Source organism: Leptosomus discolor, chromosome 1, assembly GCF_034619465.1.
Source record: "Leptosomus discolor isolate bLepDis1 chromosome 1, bLepDis1.hap2, whole genome shotgun sequence".
Taxonomy (NCBI): domain Eukaryota; kingdom Metazoa; phylum Chordata; class Aves; order Leptosomiformes; family Leptosomidae; genus Leptosomus; species Leptosomus discolor.
Genome location: NC_141391.1, coordinates 179549797 through 179571207, shown reverse-complemented (window position 1 = coordinate 179571207; position 21411 = coordinate 179549797). Strand labels below are relative to the sequence as shown.

The following is a 21411-nucleotide window of genomic DNA, read 5'->3' as shown; positions in this document are numbered from 1 at the left end:
ATTGTTGTCTTTGTCCAGTGTTCTACCTTTTTTTATCCATGACAGAAATAGCCCAGCTCTCCAGCAGCATGCGTTATTGCACAACTGGAAAGGTTTATTATGCAGTTATGGTCTTCCTCTAAAGCATCAGACACAGGTTACATGGGAGGCAGGGTACTGGACTTGATAGTTCTTCGTAGAAAATTGTACATTCTAGCCATGTGCATCCATAGTTGATAGTATGCTTTAATTTAGGAAGATATGTAGTGAATTATCTGAAGGTAGTATTCTCTACGAGCATACTTCTTTTCCTTTGGCAGTTGGTGAACTTGGTTACAATGATGGCTGCTCAGTGTTACAGGTACATCCAGGTAGAATGTTGTTTTTTGAATATGCCAGATGCACACTTAGCAGAAGGTGGGGATTTTTTTTTTTTTTTGAATACTCTGAATAATTTTAGAATTCTGGCAGTATTGCAGGTGCACCTTGGTACTAGCAGCAGAAGAGATTACTTTTGAGCCTGTGATTACAAAAGAACTGACACTTGTGTGAACTGGTGTGATGTAAAATAATAACCCTTCAACTGTGAGCGAGGAGAAACATGCAAGAAAAGCCATTTGGAGATCCGAAAAAGAATTAAGGGTCTTCCTGCAATATTTGAATTGAAGTTTTATAAAAAACAAACTACAATTATTTTCAGTCTTTTAAGTTAGAGTGTATTCCTGCTTCTTTGTTAACTTCTTCTTTAGTCTTCTGTCAGTGGCAGCAGTAGTAGCACCTGAAATACATGTGTCTTGCCACACCGTTAAGGAATATCAGGCAACCTTTTCACTCCTGACTTTCGCTATCTTTACAGACTGTATGGTACTGAAATACCAGATGCACAAAGAACATAATTTGCAGAAGTAAAAGATGGGAATCATTGAGACCGTTATGAGGACCTTAAATGAGATTTTAAAAACCCCCTCATTAATGATTTCACAGTCGACCTATGCATACCCTTGTGATAGACTTGTTGGCTTGTGGGGAGACCTTGGTACTCAAGAAGGTAACAGCTACCCAGAGCTAGACATCTTACAGGTCTGCAGTGTTAGTGCTGCTTCACATCTTTGCCATCGCTTCACCCTATGCTATGGACCAGTTGTGATCTGTACTGAAGAGAAGTTACCAGGTGTAGCAAAACACTTACTGGGTTAACGATACTGGTGTGATTCTTGTTCTTAGCTTATAGCTCACGTAAATTTCTGAGCCGAACTAATGCTTCAGCATGTGTTTTGAGGCAAATGTGTTTGATGTAGCTAGCTACCTAGAAATATTTGATCCTCATCTGTATAGTATGGGTGTTTCAGAAATACTAATTATTTGGACCTTTAAATCACACCTGTGAGGCAGGGAAGTGATATTCGTAATTGACGAACAGGGAAACAGAGGCTTCAGGCAGATCCTAAGTGACCTGCTGAAATTACAACCACCAGCCATATCCCTCCTTAGTTCCAGTGTCCAGTCCTGTGCATTTATCCTGAATAGCCTCAGATACAAGGGATGGTCGGAGAAATTTTTTTTTTATGTTGTTGCAAGTTTCAGAGTACTTCAGAGGGGGTGTTTTCTTAGCTCTGGTCCCCAGAATTGAGGACATACTGAAGTTTCAATTTTCTGTAGCCTTAACTATATGAACAAGCCTGATGACATATTTTCCAGGACTATTTTTTTACCCTCTTATATTTTACAGGTGGGATAATGCTTTCTCGTTTTGTGTACACTGCAAACATACTGGGTAGTCCCTGGTACCCGTGCTACTCATCTTTAGCATTCCTTATTTTCTGCCCCTTGAAGTAGAGGTAGTTGCAATGCACTTTACCCTTTGAGATTTGGTAAATACATTTTCAGTTCAGTCTCTTTTAAAGGCTGTGATGTTAGGTTTAGTCTCTGTAATCTAGGATTCAGTTTTCAGCTGAACTCTCTCCACGGTATTTAGGTCATATTTATTTTGGGACCACAGGTGTATAGACTGAGAAACTACAAATATGTAACCATTTTCTTTAGTAACTGACATATTAAATTTACATAAACTAGGTCCTGCAAAAATGGCAGCACCTCCATCAGTTCTACTTTTCATCCATTACGTGTTGTTGGCTGCTACCTTTCAAGCACATTTGACAAAGGGAAGCCTTTAACTGGAGGTATTCCTTTAATGCAGTGATTTGGGAAAGACATCCATTAGTGTGCCTTGTAAACAAGGAGACTGAGTGGATAAAAAAGATGAAACAGCAACCAAAAGAACATGATGAAGACTGTACTAGAAATGCAGTTAGTGAGGATTTAATCCATTGGTTATATCAGGAAAATATTTTTTTTCTCAAATTGATGTCAAGAGAAGGACCAATTCTTTTAATTTTGTGGTATTTCTTGGTGACTACATAAAACAATATAAAAAAAGACCATTCTGAAAACTTTTAACTCTCATTAGAGCATTTTTTTTACCCTGATAAGAACATTCTGTGTATGACATGGGTTGAATGTAATGGTGTGCGTTGAAGCACTATTCCTGTTCCTATTAAAGTCTACAGAACTTGTACACAAATCTTTTAAGTGTTCAAATAGACATTTCTTATCATAAACTGCTTAATTCCACCCACACCCACCCCAGTGTTTGGATATTTGTGTGTTTACGCCTCTGACTAGGGCTTGGGTGGAAGAAGGGCCGCAGATACATGTAAGCTGTATGAAGTCCAAACCAACGTCAGAACAGGGCTGCTCTTTTGCAGGTGACAGACCAGCGGTTGGCTTTGCTGGTTCTGTAACGACGTGTATTGGCTCAAAATCTGGCTATCCTTGTTTTTGGTTTATACTTAACCACTTCTGAGTGAGACAGAGTCAGGAGAGAGGAGATTGTCTTACTCACTGTCGGTGAAGTAAAAGTGCAAGTTCTGATTAATGGCAGTTACTACTTTGAGCGTATGATGATGTATCTGATTTGGACCTCTATTTCTAAGCAGTATTCTCCTCTTCATGTAAGGTGGGATCAATGGTGAAATTCCGTTTCTGCACTGTACTAATTTATTTAATGGCTGCAAATAACTGATTTAGTAGGAACTAATAGTGAACTTAAATCTGGAATTCTTGTATTTCCCCTAAAGACGTTTGGTCCTTCAGTTTAATAGATAGAATTAGGAATTTGGGGAATTTAATGATAAGATCTTTCCCATCTTTTCCTTCAGGTAGCAATTCAGACATTTATATTTGACAGTATTTACTTAATATAAACAAGTTCATTTATGATATCTTTATTTTAAATTCATATACACTCAAAAAAAAAAAAAATCCAGAAGAAATTCCACCACAAAAAACTGCGTTAAGATGGAGTCAGGGTTGCTGGTGTCCTTCTTACAGAGCATGTCCAAAAAAGACACGAAATCATGAGTTAAGGTTCTCTTGCAATCTTTAGGAATTACATCCTCTTTTGGACAAGATAAGTGAATAAGAAGGAAAAAAAGAAAAGCCCCAACAACTTAGCAGCTGCAACTCTGACCATGTATACATTATTTCTTGTGATCCTGTGCTGTAAAGTATGTGACTGAGTCTGTCGGATGTCTTACGAGGGTGTTATCCGAACACGGTGTTTACTCCAGATTAACGCAGTATTTTGTTTGGAAATATGTAGGTGTACAGATAGAACACGAGAGCTAAAGTTACCTTTAAAGTTGATGAAACAAGTGTTGGACATTTCTATATTTTTATATATTACAAAGGGCATTTGGAAATTTTCCTTGCAGTTTTAGTAATTATTTAGTGTGGTAATATACATATATTGTGACAATGTTTTCCGCTATATCCATTACTTTGGTGTAATTCTATTTTATGTAGCAAATATGTGTATATACAAAGGAGATTATGTAAAAAATATGATTAGGAAGCAGGCTCGAGCCCTTCAGAACAGGGACCGTCTTCCTCTGTGTCTGCGAAGTACTTAATGCCTTGGGGTCCCAGCCGCAGCTCACGTCTGAGACCAGTGGTGACCAAATTGCCAAGCGATGAGCGTGGAGGAGCAGCCCCTCTGCTTTCCACGAGAAGCCTTGGGGCAAAAGGTGCCGTGAGGCTCGCCTTGCCACTCCCAGGTGCTGGGGCTGTGCCCGACGTGGTCATTCCAACACCACCCACCAACGGCCCAGAGAGCCCAGAGTCCGCCTGTCCTTTGCACCAGCCCTTCCCTTTGGCGGTAGGAAAGGACATCTGAGGTAGAAGCTTTGATGTCATCGGGGAACCTTCCTTGTTAGCTGGGTGATCCTTCCGGAGCTCGTTCGGGCCTCATGCGGCGTCCTTTGAAGCCAAACGAATGATTCGTGTTGACTTCAAGGGCCACTGGATGTGTTCCTACAAGATCGAGTTCTGCTGACGTAACAGCTGTGTTAAACCTGAGGACCCGGTTGGTCAAGTTCTTCAGGAATGGTCTAAAAATACTGTAAAAATATAAATATATTTAATTACGTGTACTGAAAAAAAAAAAATCCTATTTGTTGTGGTCAGAGTTCAGGTTATTATGTGAATTTTGATTTCTTAGTCATACTTGCATATATATTGCTTTAACTATTATGTATGAAAGAGGATTCTAAAGTGTGTGAAAGATCAGGATTACACCTGTTTTTTAATGGTTATGTTATTTAGGAATGGATGTCAGCAAATTTAACTCCATATTAATGCAGTTTTTTTGCATTAGAATATGTGTGTATATCATACACCCACATTTTATATATAATATATTATATATTTGGTACTAACTTTGTATTTTCCCTGAAATTTTGCCAAATCTCGAACACAGATGTTCTCACTTGTAAGACTTTGGTACGTAATGACTGAATGTATAAGAAATGCTCTGGTATGAAAGGAAGGAGAGTTGCTCGGTGTCCCACAAGACAGATGTCTCAACCAGCAGGCACGTTGCCTTTTCCACATCTCGCTTCATTGCAGCATCACCTTTCGTCTCCTGAAAAACAGTCTGTGCTTTAACTGACCTGCAGACCTGCCATCACAGTACAGCTGAATACCGCACTAGCAGGAAAGCTGACTGGTAGTAGTAAGAATACGATAGTCACCAGTGTGCCACAAATGCATTTATTAAATGCAGAAATAGACATTTCTACAAAGGCCAAAATCTTATGTTGTATGTTCCTTTCTTGTCCTTACATTGTATGATATTGTAAGATTATTGTATGTCCTAATTTGCATTATAAAATGTTTTTTCCTACTTAAAGGCATAAATATAGCAACTTTGTATAAAGGTAGCTTTCTAGATTTTTATTTCTTTTATATAAAAAAGTCTAAACAGTGGGAGTACCATTGCCAAATTGTTTATAAAATTTCAATTCACTTGCCCTGTTCGATGACTTTGTTTTTTTTACAAACATTCCGTATTTCTTTTATGAAAAAAGTGATGATATACTATGCAGAAAGAGTGTATTTTTATGCCATTCCACATTAATCTTAAAAAAACCCATTAATTTCGCCTGGTTTAAGCGGTCATTATTGAGAAAGCTTACCAAACGCGCATTTTTAAAAAATGTATTCTGTATTAGGACAACATTTTTCCCCTTTAACAGTGCCAACTTCATTTGGAAAATAAAAATTGTAGCATGGCAATAAACTATTGATTTTACATTGAAAATCGTCTGTGGGTTACTTCAGTGTTAGCGTCGCCGTATGGTATCTCATTAGTAAAACGTTTGCTTTTCTTTAAATCATTGCGGCAGGTACGTGTTTCCCCCCCCCCCCCCCCCCTTGTATTCCAGTCATTACCCAGTTGAGATGGTTTGGCCCTGGCCAGATGCCAGGTGCCCACCAAAGCCCCTCTATCACTCTCCGTCAGCTGGACAGGGGAGAGAAAGTATAACAACAGGCACGTGGGTCAGATAAAGACAGTTTAATGAAGCAAAAAGCTGCGCGCGGAAGCAAAAGCAAAACAAAAGATCTGATCCTCTACTTCCCATCAGCAGGCGATGTCCAGCCACTTCCTGGGAAGGAAGGCTCCGATACACGTAGCGGCTGCTCTCGACGACAAATGTGAAACGAATGTCCCCCCCTTCTTCCTATTTTCCCCAGCTTATATTGCTGAGCAGATGTCATGTGGTATGGGATATCCCTTTGGTCATTTGGGTCAGCTGTCCTGGCTATATCCCCTCCCAAGTTTTTACCTACCCCCAGCCTGCTGGGGAAATGTTGGGGAAACAGCCTTGGTGCTGTGTGAGCCCTGCTCAGCAGTAGTCAAAACACTGGTGTGTTAACGAGCTACCACTGCACAGCACGGTGAGGGCTGCACCTCAGGCAGACCCGTTACACCAGTGGTAAAAAAAAAAACCCACCCAGAACATGATGACCTGGAGTCTGTAATTTTTTCTCCAAGCTTTTGTTTCATTTCCACCAGTGTTCTGTCACATCTTTCTGTGTGTGTAGACTTATGTGGCAGTAGCACTGTTGCTATCGACTCCTGGCTCGTGAATCACATGCCAGCGATTGGAACGTGCTCCTTTCTCGCTTACTGAATGGCGACGACTTCACAACACCCAAAAGGGCTTTGTTAGCATAGTACTGATAAAGTCAGAAAGAAAGTAGTGAGAAAATACAAGGTCGAAGTCCTGTCCAGATAGCCTTTTCACTTTCTTCTGGAGACTATGAAATACAGTGGTGGTTTGTCAAAATTCAGTGTTTCCTCTTCTCTCCATCCCAAGTCACCGTTTGAAGGCATAATTCCAATAAAGATGTTACTAGCCAACAAATGAAGAAAACCTAGAAATGTCAGGAGATGTTTTGTTTTCAGAATTTCTCAAGAAACAACATTGCATGGTCCTTGCGCAATGTTGGTTAGAGAACTTAGATGTCTGAGAACCCGCTTCTCGAGAAGCTTTTCATACCCCTGGCCCGCAGCTTTCCTAACGGGAGGGGCTGCTTGGCAGTCTGTCATGCTTCGCATTTCCATACTAACGCGATACCGAGTTCTGCAGGAACTTTGGGGTTTGCACCTTCAAGTAGAAAGAAGGCTTTCCAGTAGTGCTTGTGGAAACGCTTGAGTCCACCAGTTCCGATGTGGCAGCAGGTAGAATACATGCAGTTAGAGAATTCATTGCCAGCAATATTTAAGTAAAACATCGTAGAAGCGGTTCCAATTAAAACAGGCGCACGCCTCGCATTCATGACCTACCGCTGCTTTGTTCTGATCTGAAGTTTTGAAGCCAGCTCAAGGTAGGCGGCAAGGAACAGCCCAGCAGCAGAGAGCTGACTGACCTGCCAGCCCCGTGTGCCGAGCGCCGGCACCTCCAGCAGTTGTACGCGCCGGCCTCGGTAAAATCCCTGCGCCTAAGTCACAGGAGGATGTCTGTTAGTGCTCAGCCGGGAGTGCCTGCGGGGTTGGGTTTTGTGAAGAGCCTCTGTTCCCCTTCCCTCCTCAAACCCCTGCCTGCTTGGAGGCTCAGGTGGCTGGTTTGACTGAAGAAAAGCCTCAAACTAGATACTGTGGTTGGTGCCTGAATTATTAGTGCCAGAGAAGGCAGGGAACGGCCGCTGCTCTGTCACGCCTGCATCATCATCCATCGCTCGGCTGTAAGCAGGAGGTCTCTGACCTAAAGCACTCGCTCACAGCGTGACCTCACCAACCGACGTTGGCGCAGCAGGGGTGAGGGCGCTGCACAGATGGAAGCGAGCGGCAAGAGCCCAGAACTCGTGCTGGGCTCTTCCTATTCAGGCGTCGCTGCTTTTACACGTTATGGATCACAGCTTGGCAACAGTGAAAAGCCCCTTAAACCAAACTTACGGATTTCCTGCAGTCAGTTTTCCTATGGGCACTTGATCTTCCAAAGGCCGTAAGTCACTTAATTGTCCGAGGTGCTTTAAAATCTCTTTTCCCCCAGCTCACACCGCAGTAGCAGCAAATGGGAATTGATGTTCTGATTCTGAGATAAAAACCGTTAACGTTGCTTTAGTTGGGCAGTTAACCCTGGCCAAAACTTCGGATGCTTTTCTACATAACTATGAGGAAAACTGAAAATGTTAAAATTCAGTTAGTACTCTAGTTTTCAGAACAAGGTTAGTGGGGAAGACAGATCTAACTCTCTGAGGAAAACAAAGCAAAAAGCCCAAAGAACTCAAGAAAAATACTGACCAGGCATTGACATACTTAAAGCCAGAGATAGATGTGAAAGTTGGCAGAGTTTTAGTTCTTTTTTGCTGCCAGGGACAGATAACCTGTCTTTGGCCAGTTTGAATAGAGAACAAACAGCTTCGCATATGTCCCACGGGATTTGTGGCTGGCAGCAAGAAGAGGGATAGCAGCGGGAATTGATCCTTGAGGAACAAGCCATGTAAACCAATTCACTTTTTTTTTTTTTTTTTTTTTTTTTTTTTTTTTTAATATGACTGGGTAACTCATAGGCTTTTTGTGTGGAGGAAAAGCAGGGAGAGAGCGAGGCCTGGGTGTGCTCTCACACAGCTGCGCAGCCGCCCAGAGCACAGCTACCCGTTTTTTCATATTGAAATGGGCATATTGAGTGGGATTGTGCCCGCGGGATCTCTGGTTCGCTGCGGTTCCATGTGGACGATAGACCAGCGGATACCCCGGACGGCCTGGCAGGCCCACCGGAGGCCAGCAGCCGTAACTCAGCGTGGTTTTGGCTGGTTTGAGAGCTGACCTCCCGCAGTGTGACGAAATTAAGCTGGAGGGGCGGCTGCAAGCTCCTTTGCTGAGGCAGAAATAACTCTGTACAGAAATAAGAGCGGAAAGGACGGCCGCTCCCTGGAGAAAGGCGGGCAGCCGGCTGCGGCGCACTGCCAGGCTGCCCAAGCCGGGTGCTGCCGTGGAACCGGCGAGGAGGCAACGGGCCGCCACGTCACGTAACTCATAAAAAAGCCATAAAGCTCCTGCGCCGACGCCGGGCCCCCTGCACACAGCCGGTAAGGCAGCCGGATCCGGGCCAGGGCGGCGGCGGCGGCGGCAGGAGGAGGCCCTACCTCCCACCCTGAAGCCGAGCGCCCGCCCCCTCTGAGGGACAGACCGCGGCTCCCAGAATGCCCCGCGCCGCCGGAAACGGCGGCTCCTCTGACGCTAGTTCCGCCAGAAGCTCGTGGGGGGCAGCGGAGCCGTGCTCGGGTGGAGGACGCGGTTGGCGGGGTCCCGGCGGCGGCGGCGGCAACCGGCATCATGGTGGGCGGCGGCGCGCGGCGTCCGCGGCGGGGGGCGGGGGGGGGGATCCGCGCTCCCCGCAGACGCGCGTGGCGGGGCCTGGCGGCCGCGCCCCTCCCCCCGCGCTTTGTGCTCGCCGGGGGGCGGCCTCGCGCCCTGCCCTGCGCGCGGCGGGCGGCGGCGTGTTGGGCCTGGAAGGTTCTAGAGCGCGCGCGAGGAGGGGCCGCCCGGGCGCGGCCGGGCCAGGCCGCCGTGCGGGAGCTGCCGAGCCTGCAGCGGGGACGCCTGGGGCCGCTCCCGGACCGTCGGTGGGCGCGCCCCCCGCAGGAGGGGCTGCCCGGGCCCGCCCGGCCGAGCGCCCGCGGGACATGGCTGACGCGGTGGAGGCGGGCGGGAGGCCGCGCCTTCCCTCCTTCCCTCCCTCCGTTCACGCCGAGGAGAGCTGGGGAGGCAGCGGCGGGCCCCCGGCGTGAGAGGCCGCTGGCGGTGAGGTGCGGGGGCCGCCCTCGCGCGGGGTGGCGTCTCCGTCGCATTTCCCCGTCCGAGCGGCGCTGGAATGGGCGCGAAACGGGTAGAAACAGTGTGTGCTGGTGGCGCAGCGAAGTGAAGAGTCACGGGACTCTCCTCCGAGGGTTGATGTATTTATTCGTCTGGGATTTGATCCCAATTCATTTAAGTCTTCGAGTTCTTTGGAAGCGTTAGTCTTTAACGGCAGGTATTCATTACCGACAGAATTAATTTGCATGGAAATGCGGAAAAAAATAATCAGGGTTCAACACAAATATAAAAATGTTAAAGCCCCAACGTGCTCAGCAGATTTTTTTTTAGGTTCTGGTGGTTGTTCTGTCCTTGGGTTGCTGGATCTGATGGTTAGCCACACACGGACCAGCAACACAGGCGGTGCCGTGCGGTGAGGGACTGGTAACGGCCTTTCGGGCTCGGGTTTCTTACCGGAGAACACGATACGCAGTCTCTTGGGGTACACGGCAATCCATCGTGTAATCTCTTCACGTGATGAAGAGGTTGCAAGAGATTTTTAAGAAAGAATCACATGAATTTATCCTGAATATGCAAACAGGTTATAGAAATAAATAATTTTAGTAATAAAGCATCGTTTAGGTTATTAGCATCAAGGATTAGTTTTTAAAATGCATTGTTTTATCAAAGCTAAGGGAATATGCTTATGTTAACTCTGTTTTAGGCATCCATTTCCCTTGCTCCTGTGAACATTTTCAAGGCAGGTGCAGATGAAGAAAAGGCAGAAACAGCTCGGTTGGTAAGTTTAATTCTGTAAGAACCTGGTAATACTTGGGGTAATTAAACTTTGTCTTTTCTACTGTTAAATGTACTGTCAGTTTATGATGATGTGGAACTTCATCTGTCTCATTGATTTTTCCTGTTGCATGTCTGTGGACAGAAGGTAGGAGGGGTGTTGTCTATACTAACAGTTAGAGAAACTCCTCCTGAGTGTTCAGAAGCTAAGTACCTCAGCGCAGAAGATTGGAAGGCGTTTCTTTTGGCTGTGAGACAGTCTTTTATGATTTCTGTGAGAATGAAGTATATTTGATCTGGTTCTCAAAAAAAAAAAAAGTTATGGGCTGGTATCTACTTCTTGCATTAAAGTAGAAATAAACCCTTTTCTAAGGTATATTTGCTTTTGTTTCAGTCATCCTTTGTTGGTGCCATTGCTATCGGTGACCTGGTCAAGAGCACTCTGGGGCCTAAAGGCATGGTAAGACAGCTGCAGATTCTCATTGGTCATATCTGTTAATTTAGTTTTAATAGTTACAGTACTTTTCCAGGCAGTATTCTAAATCTTGTATCTTGTAGGACAAGATTCTTTTAAGTACTGGGAGAGATAGTGCAGTAACGGTTACCAACGATGGTGCAACCATCCTGAAAGCTATTGGAGTTGACAACCCAGCTGCCAAGGTCTTGGTTGGTGAGTTTTTAATGGCTTGTTGGTGGAGTACTTGGCATTTCTTAATTTGTAGTTTTATTGTGTAGGTTTTATTTGTCCTTAAGTATTCTTCAAATAATGCAAAAAATTGAAGGGAGGGGGAACAGAATTCCTGAAGTAAGGAGGCCAAGATGTTGCAAGGGTTGTGGAACTGTGCAAAAGTAAAATTGAGGTATTTTGTCACTTAATCAATGTACTCTGGACAGAGTTTACCTTTGTGATCAGGTGTCTTAGTGTGTAAATGGTCCAGTATTGTAGGGACAATCAGGACCCTGAACAACTTGGTGTCAAGTTTCTTGATGATTTTGTGTTTGCTGGGTCCGTGTTTATCAACAGTTGACGTGGCATACTTGGTTATGACATCCTCTGACCCGTATGTATGCCTTAGAGCTTCTGTCCGGCCCTACTTTATTTTGGTGACCACCTTTAGGAACGGGGAGGGAGAGAAGCACTTGACAATCCCCAGACTGGAACTGGTGTCTAGGTGGCAAAGGAAGAGCAGGAATTTGAAGGATGCTGAATTTGATTTGCATCTCACTTTTTTCTGTGACTCAGAGAATGACATCTTTAAGTTATTGAGGAGTAAGATTCTTTTTGTCTTCTCCCAGCTAACGTGAGGTAAAAGTATTTGTATGTAAAGCTGGTACGGGCCAGCGTGGCATTTTGAATTGAAACATTAATGCAGCGGCTTCTTTCTTTAGATATGTCAAAGGTTCAGGATGATGAAGTTGGTGATGGAACGACGTCTGTCACAGTGTTGGCAGCTGAATTGCTGAGGGTGATGTATTACAGTTTTTCAGATGTGTTTGTTTGGCGATGTGCTCCTGTGATACCTATAGGAGGTGTTGGATGTTTGTGAAGAGGGCTTCCAAGGTATAGCAATACCTTGCTCCGTTGCTGTTGAAATTGATAGGAAAAAACACCCTTAGGTATTACATCTTCAAAATTTTTTAAATTTGTTTTAGACCATATTCCTTATTATTTATGAATTCACAAGGATTCTGATTTGGTACGTTTTAGAAAATTACTTTCTCTTATTTCATTATGCAAGTGAAACAGAGAAGTGTCACTCTCATGGGTCACTTCCTAGATGTTGCACTGGATGGTCTGCAGCACTGCTTAGTTGTGAGATTCAATCCTCTGAAATCCTTTTCTGTAACATTAATGAGAAAAAAAAAAAGAAGGCATGTTAAATTCTGTTCTTGTGTGCTCAAGACATGAATTCATATTGTTCCTTTAAACTGCATGCAGAGTTTACACTGCCAAACTCTAAATCTGAAATTACTATGAAAGAGACATCAGAAGTGAGGAACTCTTGTTAGCAGAGGTGTGCCAGTAAATCTCATAATCTCAGATCCAGGAACTGTGACCAAGGGCATCTGAGAATGATCTGTCAGCTTGCTAAGTTCCTCACAAAAAAGGAGTTTGAAGGTTTGTTTTGTTCCTGCCCCCCCAACTACACTTTAAGTTGCAGCTGTAAGTGAACAGGAAACTAATCTCAAACATGAAGTGAAACATTGCTGGTTTGAAGTATATGTCTGGTTCCTAGTCCTATTGGAGTTAGGATTTTTTTTTTTAATTAAAATTTCTTAATGATATTCCAAGGCAGATCGTATTTGCCTAGATTGGAGGGGAGAAAAAGAAAACTGCCTGTAGGCTGACTTTAATTTCAGTGTTACAGCTCTGGGTTTTGCTGCCATTCAGAATCTTCTTATTGGAAGTGTCTTTCCTAGTTAGTGTGAATGTACCTCGAGGGCAAAAACCTGATTATTAATTTCATTTAAGTAGGAGGCAGAATTACTGATTGCGAAGAAGATTCATCCTCAGACCATCATTGCAGGCTGGAGAGCAGCCACAAAAGCTTCAAGAGAGGCACTTCTGAAAGCAGCTGTGGATCATGGGTTAGTAATGTGCCTTTGCTGTAACTCTTTATAAACCAGTCCAGATGAAAACATCAGTGGGAAATTCTTCGCTCTCTTTTAGGTAATGTAGAGGCCGGATTTATGAATTTTAGCAGTTAAGAAAAATAAGACTGCGTTTTCTTCGGAGGAATTACAGAAGTTTTATGGAATTATTTAAAATTACTTATGACTTACTTTCAGACTTCCCACTTTAACTGTACTGACTTTATTTTATTTTAGTGATGACGAAGTGAAGTTCCGTGAAGACCTGATGAACATTGCGGGGACGACTCTTTCATCGAAATTACTTACTCATCATAAAGATCACTTTGTCAAACTAGCTGTAGAAGCTGTTCTTAGGTTGAAAGGTTCCGGTAATTTGGAGGCTATCCATGTCATTAAGAAACTCGGTGGAAGTTTGGCTGATTCCTACTTAGATGAAGGTAAGTGTGCGTTGGCTGTAGGTGCGCTTGGGAAAGGAAGCTGCTAAAAGTTACACATCTGTGTAGCAATTTTTTATAGGAAACATTGCTATGTTGTTATTAAATTGAATAATAAACATGAGGGGGTTTTGTAATAATGTAAATGGATTGTTCTCCTTTTTTAATACAAAGTCTTACCAGACCTTTCTGGTACCACAGGCTTTTTACTTGACAAGAAGATTGGTGTAAATCAACCAAAAAGAATTGAAAATGCAAAGATTCTTATTGCAAATACTGGTATGGATACAGACAAGATTAAGGTATGTGACAGAACAACTGTTGTGAAACAATGTTTTTGTAAATGGATTCCTTTTTTGACCGAATTCTTTGTTTTCTTTGGTTTAGATTTTTGGCTCTCGCGTTAGAGTGGACTCTACAGCAAAGGTAGCAGAAATAGAACAGGCAGAAAAAGAAAAAATGAAGGAGAAGGTAGAGCGTATTCTTAAGCATGGAATAAACTGCTTTATTAACAGGTACGTGTTTTCTAGGTAGAGTTTATAACACAGATAGAAAGTAGGAAGATTTTAATGTTGTGGGTGTGAAGAGCATTATTTGTGCTTGTAGCTGTCAAACTGTGCAATCCTGTGTAATGCTTAATTTGTCCACTTCAGTGAGGCCAGTGTTTTCTTCTGTGCTTCCCCTTGTGCACCATGCCCCCCTTCCCTGTTTTTTTTGTTTGTTGGTTTTTTTTTTTTTTATTTTGAAGAGGAAGAAGTGACATTACTTAATCAGGCATCCATGTGCCAGTCCAGTTGAAGCAACATCACAATGCTTTTATACTAACAGATTTATTTCGTTACGAATACCAGCCGCATTGTCCATATCTATATTCCCTCTTTTTGGGCAAAATTCATGCTGAAAGAGTCTGTGCTGCTGAATGCATTTAATTCAGATTGAACCAGCTGTGCTTTTTCCTGCAGTAAAATGCTGGTGCTGGAGTACTGCTCCAGATTGAAGAGTGTTTGAAAGGCCTCTGTGCGCACTGTCATGAGCCTTTCATACACATCTTTGAAAGTACGAAAGATAACCGCTTAAGAGAGGTCACTTATTTTCGTTAGCAGCGCGCTTCTCTCTTAAACTGTCACCGTGCAAAAAAAAACGGTTCAGCTTTCAGTGACCACTTCTTTCTAGAGTGGGACATGTACTAGTAAGGGAGCACGTACTCTTTCCTGCGGTCTGCTACTTGTATACATTGCAAGACTGACCATTTATTGTTCCTGTGGAGTTGTCTATGGTATGGATTTTGTTTTGGTGAAGGTATTAAAGGTGTTACTTCACATGTTGCTCTAGTGCACCCTGCTAGAATAGGCGGTCAAGTGCCCAGCGGGCACTTGGGATCAAAGGACTTAGAATTTAAAGCATATGAGTGCCTGTGCGTTGATGGCATATCTTCAGGGGAAGGGTATTTCAAAGAGCTATAATGGTTTGAATGTTTTTGTTTATTTTTTTTTAGCTTTGTCTGTTCCTGTCACTGCATTTGCCTCTGTGTGGTGTAACATCCCCTGCATGGCAGGTGCCCTACATATTGACTGCTTCTGTAGCTTTCAGAAATGTTGTCACGTGTCCGTGCTACTGACAATGGGGTGTCTTTGCTACTCTGGTATTTTGAAAGGTTTGTTCCCTGTGTAATGGGAAGATGTGCCTGTGTTTTTAATTGTAGACAGTTGATCTACAACTACCCTGAACAGCTCTTTGGAGCTGCTGGCGTCATGGCTATTGAACATGCTGACTTTGCTGGTGTAGAACGTCTGGCTCTTGTTACAGGTATGTGGAGTACCTTGTTGTGTGAAACTTGGAGGGTCACGTTATTTGATCTTCAGTAAATATTAATGCTTGATCACCTAGTTTGTACTTCTTACTGTTAATGTGAAAAGTACTCCAATTAAGGTTTATTTTACAGTGCTTAAATACAAACCTATATGGAGGACCCTATGAAATTGGCCGTAAGAAACTCTGACATTACTTAGTTGATTTATCAACTGCTGTATAACTGCCAGTATTTTTTCAGAAGCAGGTAACTCAGGTTCTGTCTTCAGTATGTTATACTTCACACATGAAATGTCTTGTTTTGATGTTGAATCCTCCAATCCTCCCTGCATAATGGTTTAAACATTTTTTTTTTTTTTCCCCTCTAGCAACTGTGAATAAAGGATCATAGTGCTGACTGTGGAATGTGCTAACTGGCTAAATTAGTTTTCTTTCCTAATTTAAAAATATTTTCAGTTAAGTCCCTGCTTGATAAACTTTTGAAACGTTTGTTTTCTAGGGAAGAGATGAAACTTAGCAATAGAAAGAACAAGATGATGAATCCACAAGTTAGTTAATACCATCTAGTTATAAATGGGTATTATTTGAGTGTGAAAATACAGAAGAGTAAAGAGAGAAAGAAGGAGGTACTGCCTTGTTTAGCTTGACAGAACAGAAGTAGCAGTTGTGTGTAACTGTAGGCACATTGGCACAGGCAAATGCTTCATTGAGAGGAACATTGATTGTTTCTGGAAAAAATTCCAAACAAATTTTGTAGGCGGAGCAGTATCAGACCACACTGGATCAAACAGTATAGCTGAAAAAACTAGACAAGCTTTTAGTAAGTACAAACTCTCTGCTACAAATCTTGTCTTTCCTTGTACTGCTACAACTACAGCAATGCTGATGTGGAGTAATTGAGCGTCCGGTGGGAGTGAAAATGTGTAAATGGTTTTCTGTTGGGGAGAGCAGAGCACTAGAGCACTGTTCGGCTCAGAGACATTTTGGTCTCTGTAATACCCGTTTCGTTTATGGTGCGGGGAGTTTACACATAGTGCACAGTACTGCTGCTGTGGCATGGCACGAGACTCGGGATTCAGGAGAGCGGTGGCCGGTGGTTCTCAGCCATTGTAGGGCAGCAAAACGAATACTGGCACAAGCTCAGGTTTAAAAGCGTAACAAACTTGGTTTAGTAAATACTATTAAAAATTTTAAGTAGATGGACATTTTAATAACTGGCAATGATCAACATTTAGTCTCTTACCCAGATGGAACTCAAAAAGCATTACAGTTATTGTAGTTCTTGTGATGTGAAACAGAATATTGATGTTTTAAGGACTTGTCAACATCGGTGGAAGGTTTCTGGTGCCATGTGCTGACATTGGAAAAACTTGGTTTATCAGTATTGTTAATTCAAATTTATTGTTGGGCAGTTATGAAGATTATTTTATTGTATTTCCCCTGGTTATAACCCAGCATCATGAATGGGTGCTTTCATCATGAGCTCTTTGACTTTTGCATGATCTTACACTTGTAGGTGGTGAAATTGCATCAACCTTTGATCACCCCGAGCTAGTAAAACTAGGAAGCTGCAAGCTTATTGAAGAAGTCATGATTGGAGAAGATAAACTCATTCATTTCTCTGGAGTGGCAATGGGTAAGTGTTTTACCACTCATGGCGTGTTGTAACATGTGTGTTAACCCTCTGCTACCGCTGTTTGGTTACCAGGATGGCATAGCAATTTTGTTATGATTCATGTAACTGTTTTTATTAAAGCCTTGCTCTGAAGTAAAAAAACCTGCAAAGCTCTGTGTTTATGGTTGAAATTGCATATGTTTAATGTTATATAAATGAACGTAAACATTTGTAAGGACGGGAACCAAAATTTATACTTTCTGAGACTAAATTGAGTCTAAAGAGAAGTAGCAATATGTCATACTTCATGAACTTGAGAGCTTGTTCTAGTAAATGCCAGTACTGTTGAGTTTCCAAGGGGTTGCTTTGAGATAACATTCATTTTCTGTTAAGTTAAATAAGGTGCTGTGGAACCGTTCAATGATAAAAGCAGTAGTGTAGTGTACGTCATTTCATTCTGCTTGTGAAATGTCGTCAGACTTTCTCCTCCCTGCTTACCAACTTGATCTATATGAAACCATTACAAATGCTTTGCAATAATATCTTCTTGTGTCTTTGTTTTGGGTTTTTTTTTAAATCTTTTTTTGCATTTGCACTTTTTAGGTGAAGCTTGCACCATAGTTTTGCGTGGAGCAACGCAGCAGATTCTAGATGAAGCGGAGAGGTCTTTGCATGATGCTCTCTGTGTTCTTGCCCAGACAGTGAAGGACACCAGAACTGTGTATGGTGGAGGTGAGTGTTAGGTTCTTTGTGCTTTGAACATGGTATATGTTTTGTATTGCCGTTCAAGTTGGACATAAACCATCTGTGTGTCTTCAATGCATAGGTTGTTCAGAGATGCTGATGGCTAACGCGGTTGCTGAGCTTGCCATCAGAACACCTGGCAAAGAGTCTGTTGCAATGGAGTCCTTTGCTAAGGCTTTACGAATGGTAAGTTCGTTTAATCGGAATGCTATATTAATAGACACAAAGTTTCGCTAAATTTACTAACTTCTGAGGTCAGGTAGTGGCTTTCCAAGTTTTGGTTTTCTAAAAGTAAAAAAGTGAAATTCAGCAACACATCTTGGATATGTTCCCCTTTGAAGGGGAAAAAGTTACTGTTTTCTCTCACAGAAAAAAAGTATTGGTGTTTTAATAGTTCTGTGTTACAGGATTCTGAGTGTTCATGTGCTCTTCTAATTGGTTCTTGTTCCTCTTACCTGCAAGGTTAAAAGTGCAGCAGAACAAGCACATAGAAATCTCACCTGGCTTAGGTGACAACTGATGTAGAAAAGAGCAACCCTCCTGTCTATTGATGCTCTAGTGCTATTTGGTTGTATTCATGCGCTAGTACTATCTAGTTTCTAGACTTGCATTGGAGATTCCGTCTTAGTAGGAGATAAAGGAACATTTATAGAAGATTATTGTGCTAACAGACTATCAATTTGAGAAAAATTGCCTTCCTGTAATTTAAATTGGGGAAAACCTTTCTTAGGAAATGAAAGACCATAGGAAAAACATTTCTCCAAAGAAACTTAAAGAGCATGGTGGGACTTGGCATTACCTGCGCAGTCAGCACGGGTGGTTTTCACTGATGTCAGCTAAAGAGAGTGATCTGGTGGTTACTGCTTACCAGCAAGCTTGTGTTCTTAAACTGAAACCATTTCTCCAGTTGTAGTCTGAAATGACAAGAAAGAGACAGGTTTCCTTCTGTCTGTGTGAAATGAACGGATATGTCTGCAAACACGCTTCTGTGTTCTCAGCTACTCTTATAACAAGCCTTAAACAAAACCCTTAGAAAGGTAGTTTGCTTATTTTTTTTTTTTTCCTTTTTCCTTGTGATCACTGTAACAGATTGTCTGCCGTGGTTTTGAAACTTCCTGTTCTTGAAACTGAACAGCAAACTACTGGTATCAAAGTCTGTTTCATGTTTACTAGGGATCAATCCCTGCATTAATTAAAACCAACCTGTGTTTATCCCCTTAGATCCCAACAATAATAGCTGACAATGCTGGCTATGACAGTGCAGATCTGGTTGCTCAGCTGAGAGCCGCTCACAGCGAGGGGAGGACTACTTACGGACTCGGTAAGGGCCTGGTAGTGCTTCTGTTGCTGGGGGGCTGTTCGGGAGGGCGGTTAGGCTTGTTGAACTTGGTCATGCCTGTTTGTCATGCTGTATTCAGCTGGAAGAGCAGAGTGCATTGGTTTCTGTTTGCGTAGAATGTAGGCATACGATGTTCCATCCCTTTATCCTTCTACCAGGCTTTTCAGAATAGAGTGAAAAGCTTTGTTTTTGAAAGGGATGATTTCCACCTGTGAAAACCATTTTCCTTACATTGAGCCATAGGAAGCTTAAAAAGAAAGGCGTTGATTTAAAAACAAAGGAACACGCAAAAGCCCAGCACAACCAAACACCACCTCCCCCCTGAAAAACACTTAAAAGTGGTGGAGAACAACTCTGAAGTTGATAAATTTAAGGAAATGGTGACCTCATCAATGTTTATAATACGTAAAGGGTGAGTGTCAGGATGATGAAGCTGGGCTCTTCTCAGTGATGGCCAATGACAGGACAAGGGGCAACGGGTGCAAGCTGGAGCACAGGAGGTTCCACGTTAACATAAGGAAAAACTTTTTCACTGTGAGGGTGACAGAGCACTGGAACAGGCTGCCTGGAGAGGTTGTGGAGTCTCCTTCTCTGGAGACGTTCAAAACCCGCCTGCACATGTTCCTGTGTGATCTACTCTAGGTGGTCCTGCTCTGGCAGGGGGGCTGGACTAGATGATCTTTCGAGGTCCCTTCCAACCCATAATGTGCTGTGTTTCTGTGAGAGTCTGTTGCGATATTGCCTTCCCTTCCCAGTGTGTAGAGTTTTCATCATTAATTTTTTTGTACGCAATTGCAATGTGTTAGGCTTAAATCAGGAGCTTCGAAGTGAAAGACTTTATTTACTAGTTCCCTTACTATCAGTATAGTTCATTTGAGCTGGTAAGTTACCATTCTGTCAGCTTCTTGTGGTTTCCTTAAAAAACCTCTCAAGTTAAAACAAACAAAACCCAAGCTCTTAATGTGTCCCCTCTTCCAGATATGAAAGAGGGTACCATTGGAGACATGGCAGTCTTGGGAGTAACGGAAAGTTTCCAAGTCAAGAGACAAGTTTTGCTGAGCGCAGCTGAAGCAGCCGAGATGATTCTTCGTGTAGATGACATTATTAAAGCAGCTCCAAGGTATGATCTGAACATCGATGTGATCAGTTACAGTGGTCCAGAGTAACCTCCTTCTGTAGAATAGTAACTGCATAGAAAAGTCTTGTTCTAAAAATATTTTATTTGAAATGAAGACTGACACCTGACAGGCTCACGTTCATGTTACATGATTTTTTTGCATTAGCAGTATGAAGAGGCCTTTAAAGCCATCAGTGTGCTTAAATTAGTGTGCCTGAGCAATGTTTGTCTGGGTAGGCTGAGGTCACCAGCTGCTCATGTGCCGTATTTAGTACTAAAACATCTGCAAAAGTGGCTGACCAAGATGTAAGGGATCGTGCTGCCTTTTTTTTTTTTTTTTTTTTGGCCCTTTTGGCAGGCGCTGTAGTGAAATGCCCAGCTGCTTCCGAAGTAGAATCTGCAGCTAAAACCCAAACGTGTTTGTTAAAGTTTGGGAGTAAAAGCCCCTTGCAGGCAGGTTGTCCCACGCGTGCCCGCTAGCAGGTGGTTTACACTGTGGTGTGAATCACAGGGCTTTTACCGCGGTCCAGGGTGGCGTCTGAGCTTTGAGACTGACGCTGCCTTTCGTGCTGTGAGATACAGTAGCGCCGCACGCAGAACATGGACTGCAAATTAAAAATAAGGGTGGATGGGGAGGCTGGTGGACAGCAGCATGGGGGGGAATTGTCTGATTTTTCTTTTTCTCCCCAGAAAACGTGTACCAGACCATCGCCCATGTTAAATTTTCTTCGGTACCTGAGGACGTGTGGACCAGATCTCACCTAGTAATTTTTTTATGATCTAGTTTTTGTGAGGTTATGGAACAGAAGCTTGAGATGAGCAGATCTTAATCGGTGGCATGAAATAACTGTCTTCAGTTGATTTTAACTTATTTTGGTTTATATGTGTTGTGGGGAAGAATTCACTTCCAAGTAAAACGGGTTTTATACAACCCTATTCCTTCTGTTCCTCTCCAGGTTCCACTTGAAATACACAGAAATAAAAAAATAAACTCACTTTCATCACAGTTGTATCTGGCTTTGTGTAGAATCCCGAAGGGCAGTTTCACTAGAAGAGCTGTGGCGCGCGTCCTCAGGCGCTCCAGGCGGTGGCCGGGCAGGCAGCGCCGAGGGTGACCTCTCACGCCGCCGTATCTTGCTGCTTCGGGTCGGCCTGGCGCATTTGGTGTGAGCGGGTTGTTCCAGTCCTGGCTGTGTAGGCTTTGAGTTGGCATCCTGGAAATCGGCACTGGAGTTAAATGTTACCCTTTTCTAGCGATGCTGGAGTATTGCTCATTTTTTTTGATGATGAAGAGAAAAAGCTGAAGAGGAACCTTAGTCAATGCCCGGAGCTAAAACTTAAGGG

At 42.9% G+C, this 21411-nt stretch overlaps 1 protein-coding gene across 1 annotated transcript; it reads left to right on the top strand.

Annotated features, from left to right (window-relative positions):
- The first annotated feature begins 9100 nt into the window (after positions 1 to 9100).
- Positions 9101 to 21068, top strand: CCT2 (chaperonin containing TCP1 subunit 2). Its single transcript, XM_086480255.1, has 16 exons — positions 9101 to 9163; positions 10344 to 10418; positions 10809 to 10874; positions 10973 to 11084; positions 11804 to 11880; positions 12891 to 13003; positions 13244 to 13446; positions 13645 to 13745; positions 13831 to 13958; positions 15146 to 15249; positions 16769 to 16888; positions 17471 to 17599; positions 17694 to 17797; positions 18833 to 18932; positions 19929 to 20070; positions 20758 to 21068. Exons 1-16 carry the CDS (start codon positions 9161 to 9163, stop codon positions 20786 to 20788), a joined length of 1608 nt encoding a protein of 535 aa, XP_086336381.1. The 5' UTR covers positions 9101 to 9160; the 3' UTR covers positions 20789 to 21068.
- Positions 21069 to 21411: the final 343 nt, after the last annotated feature.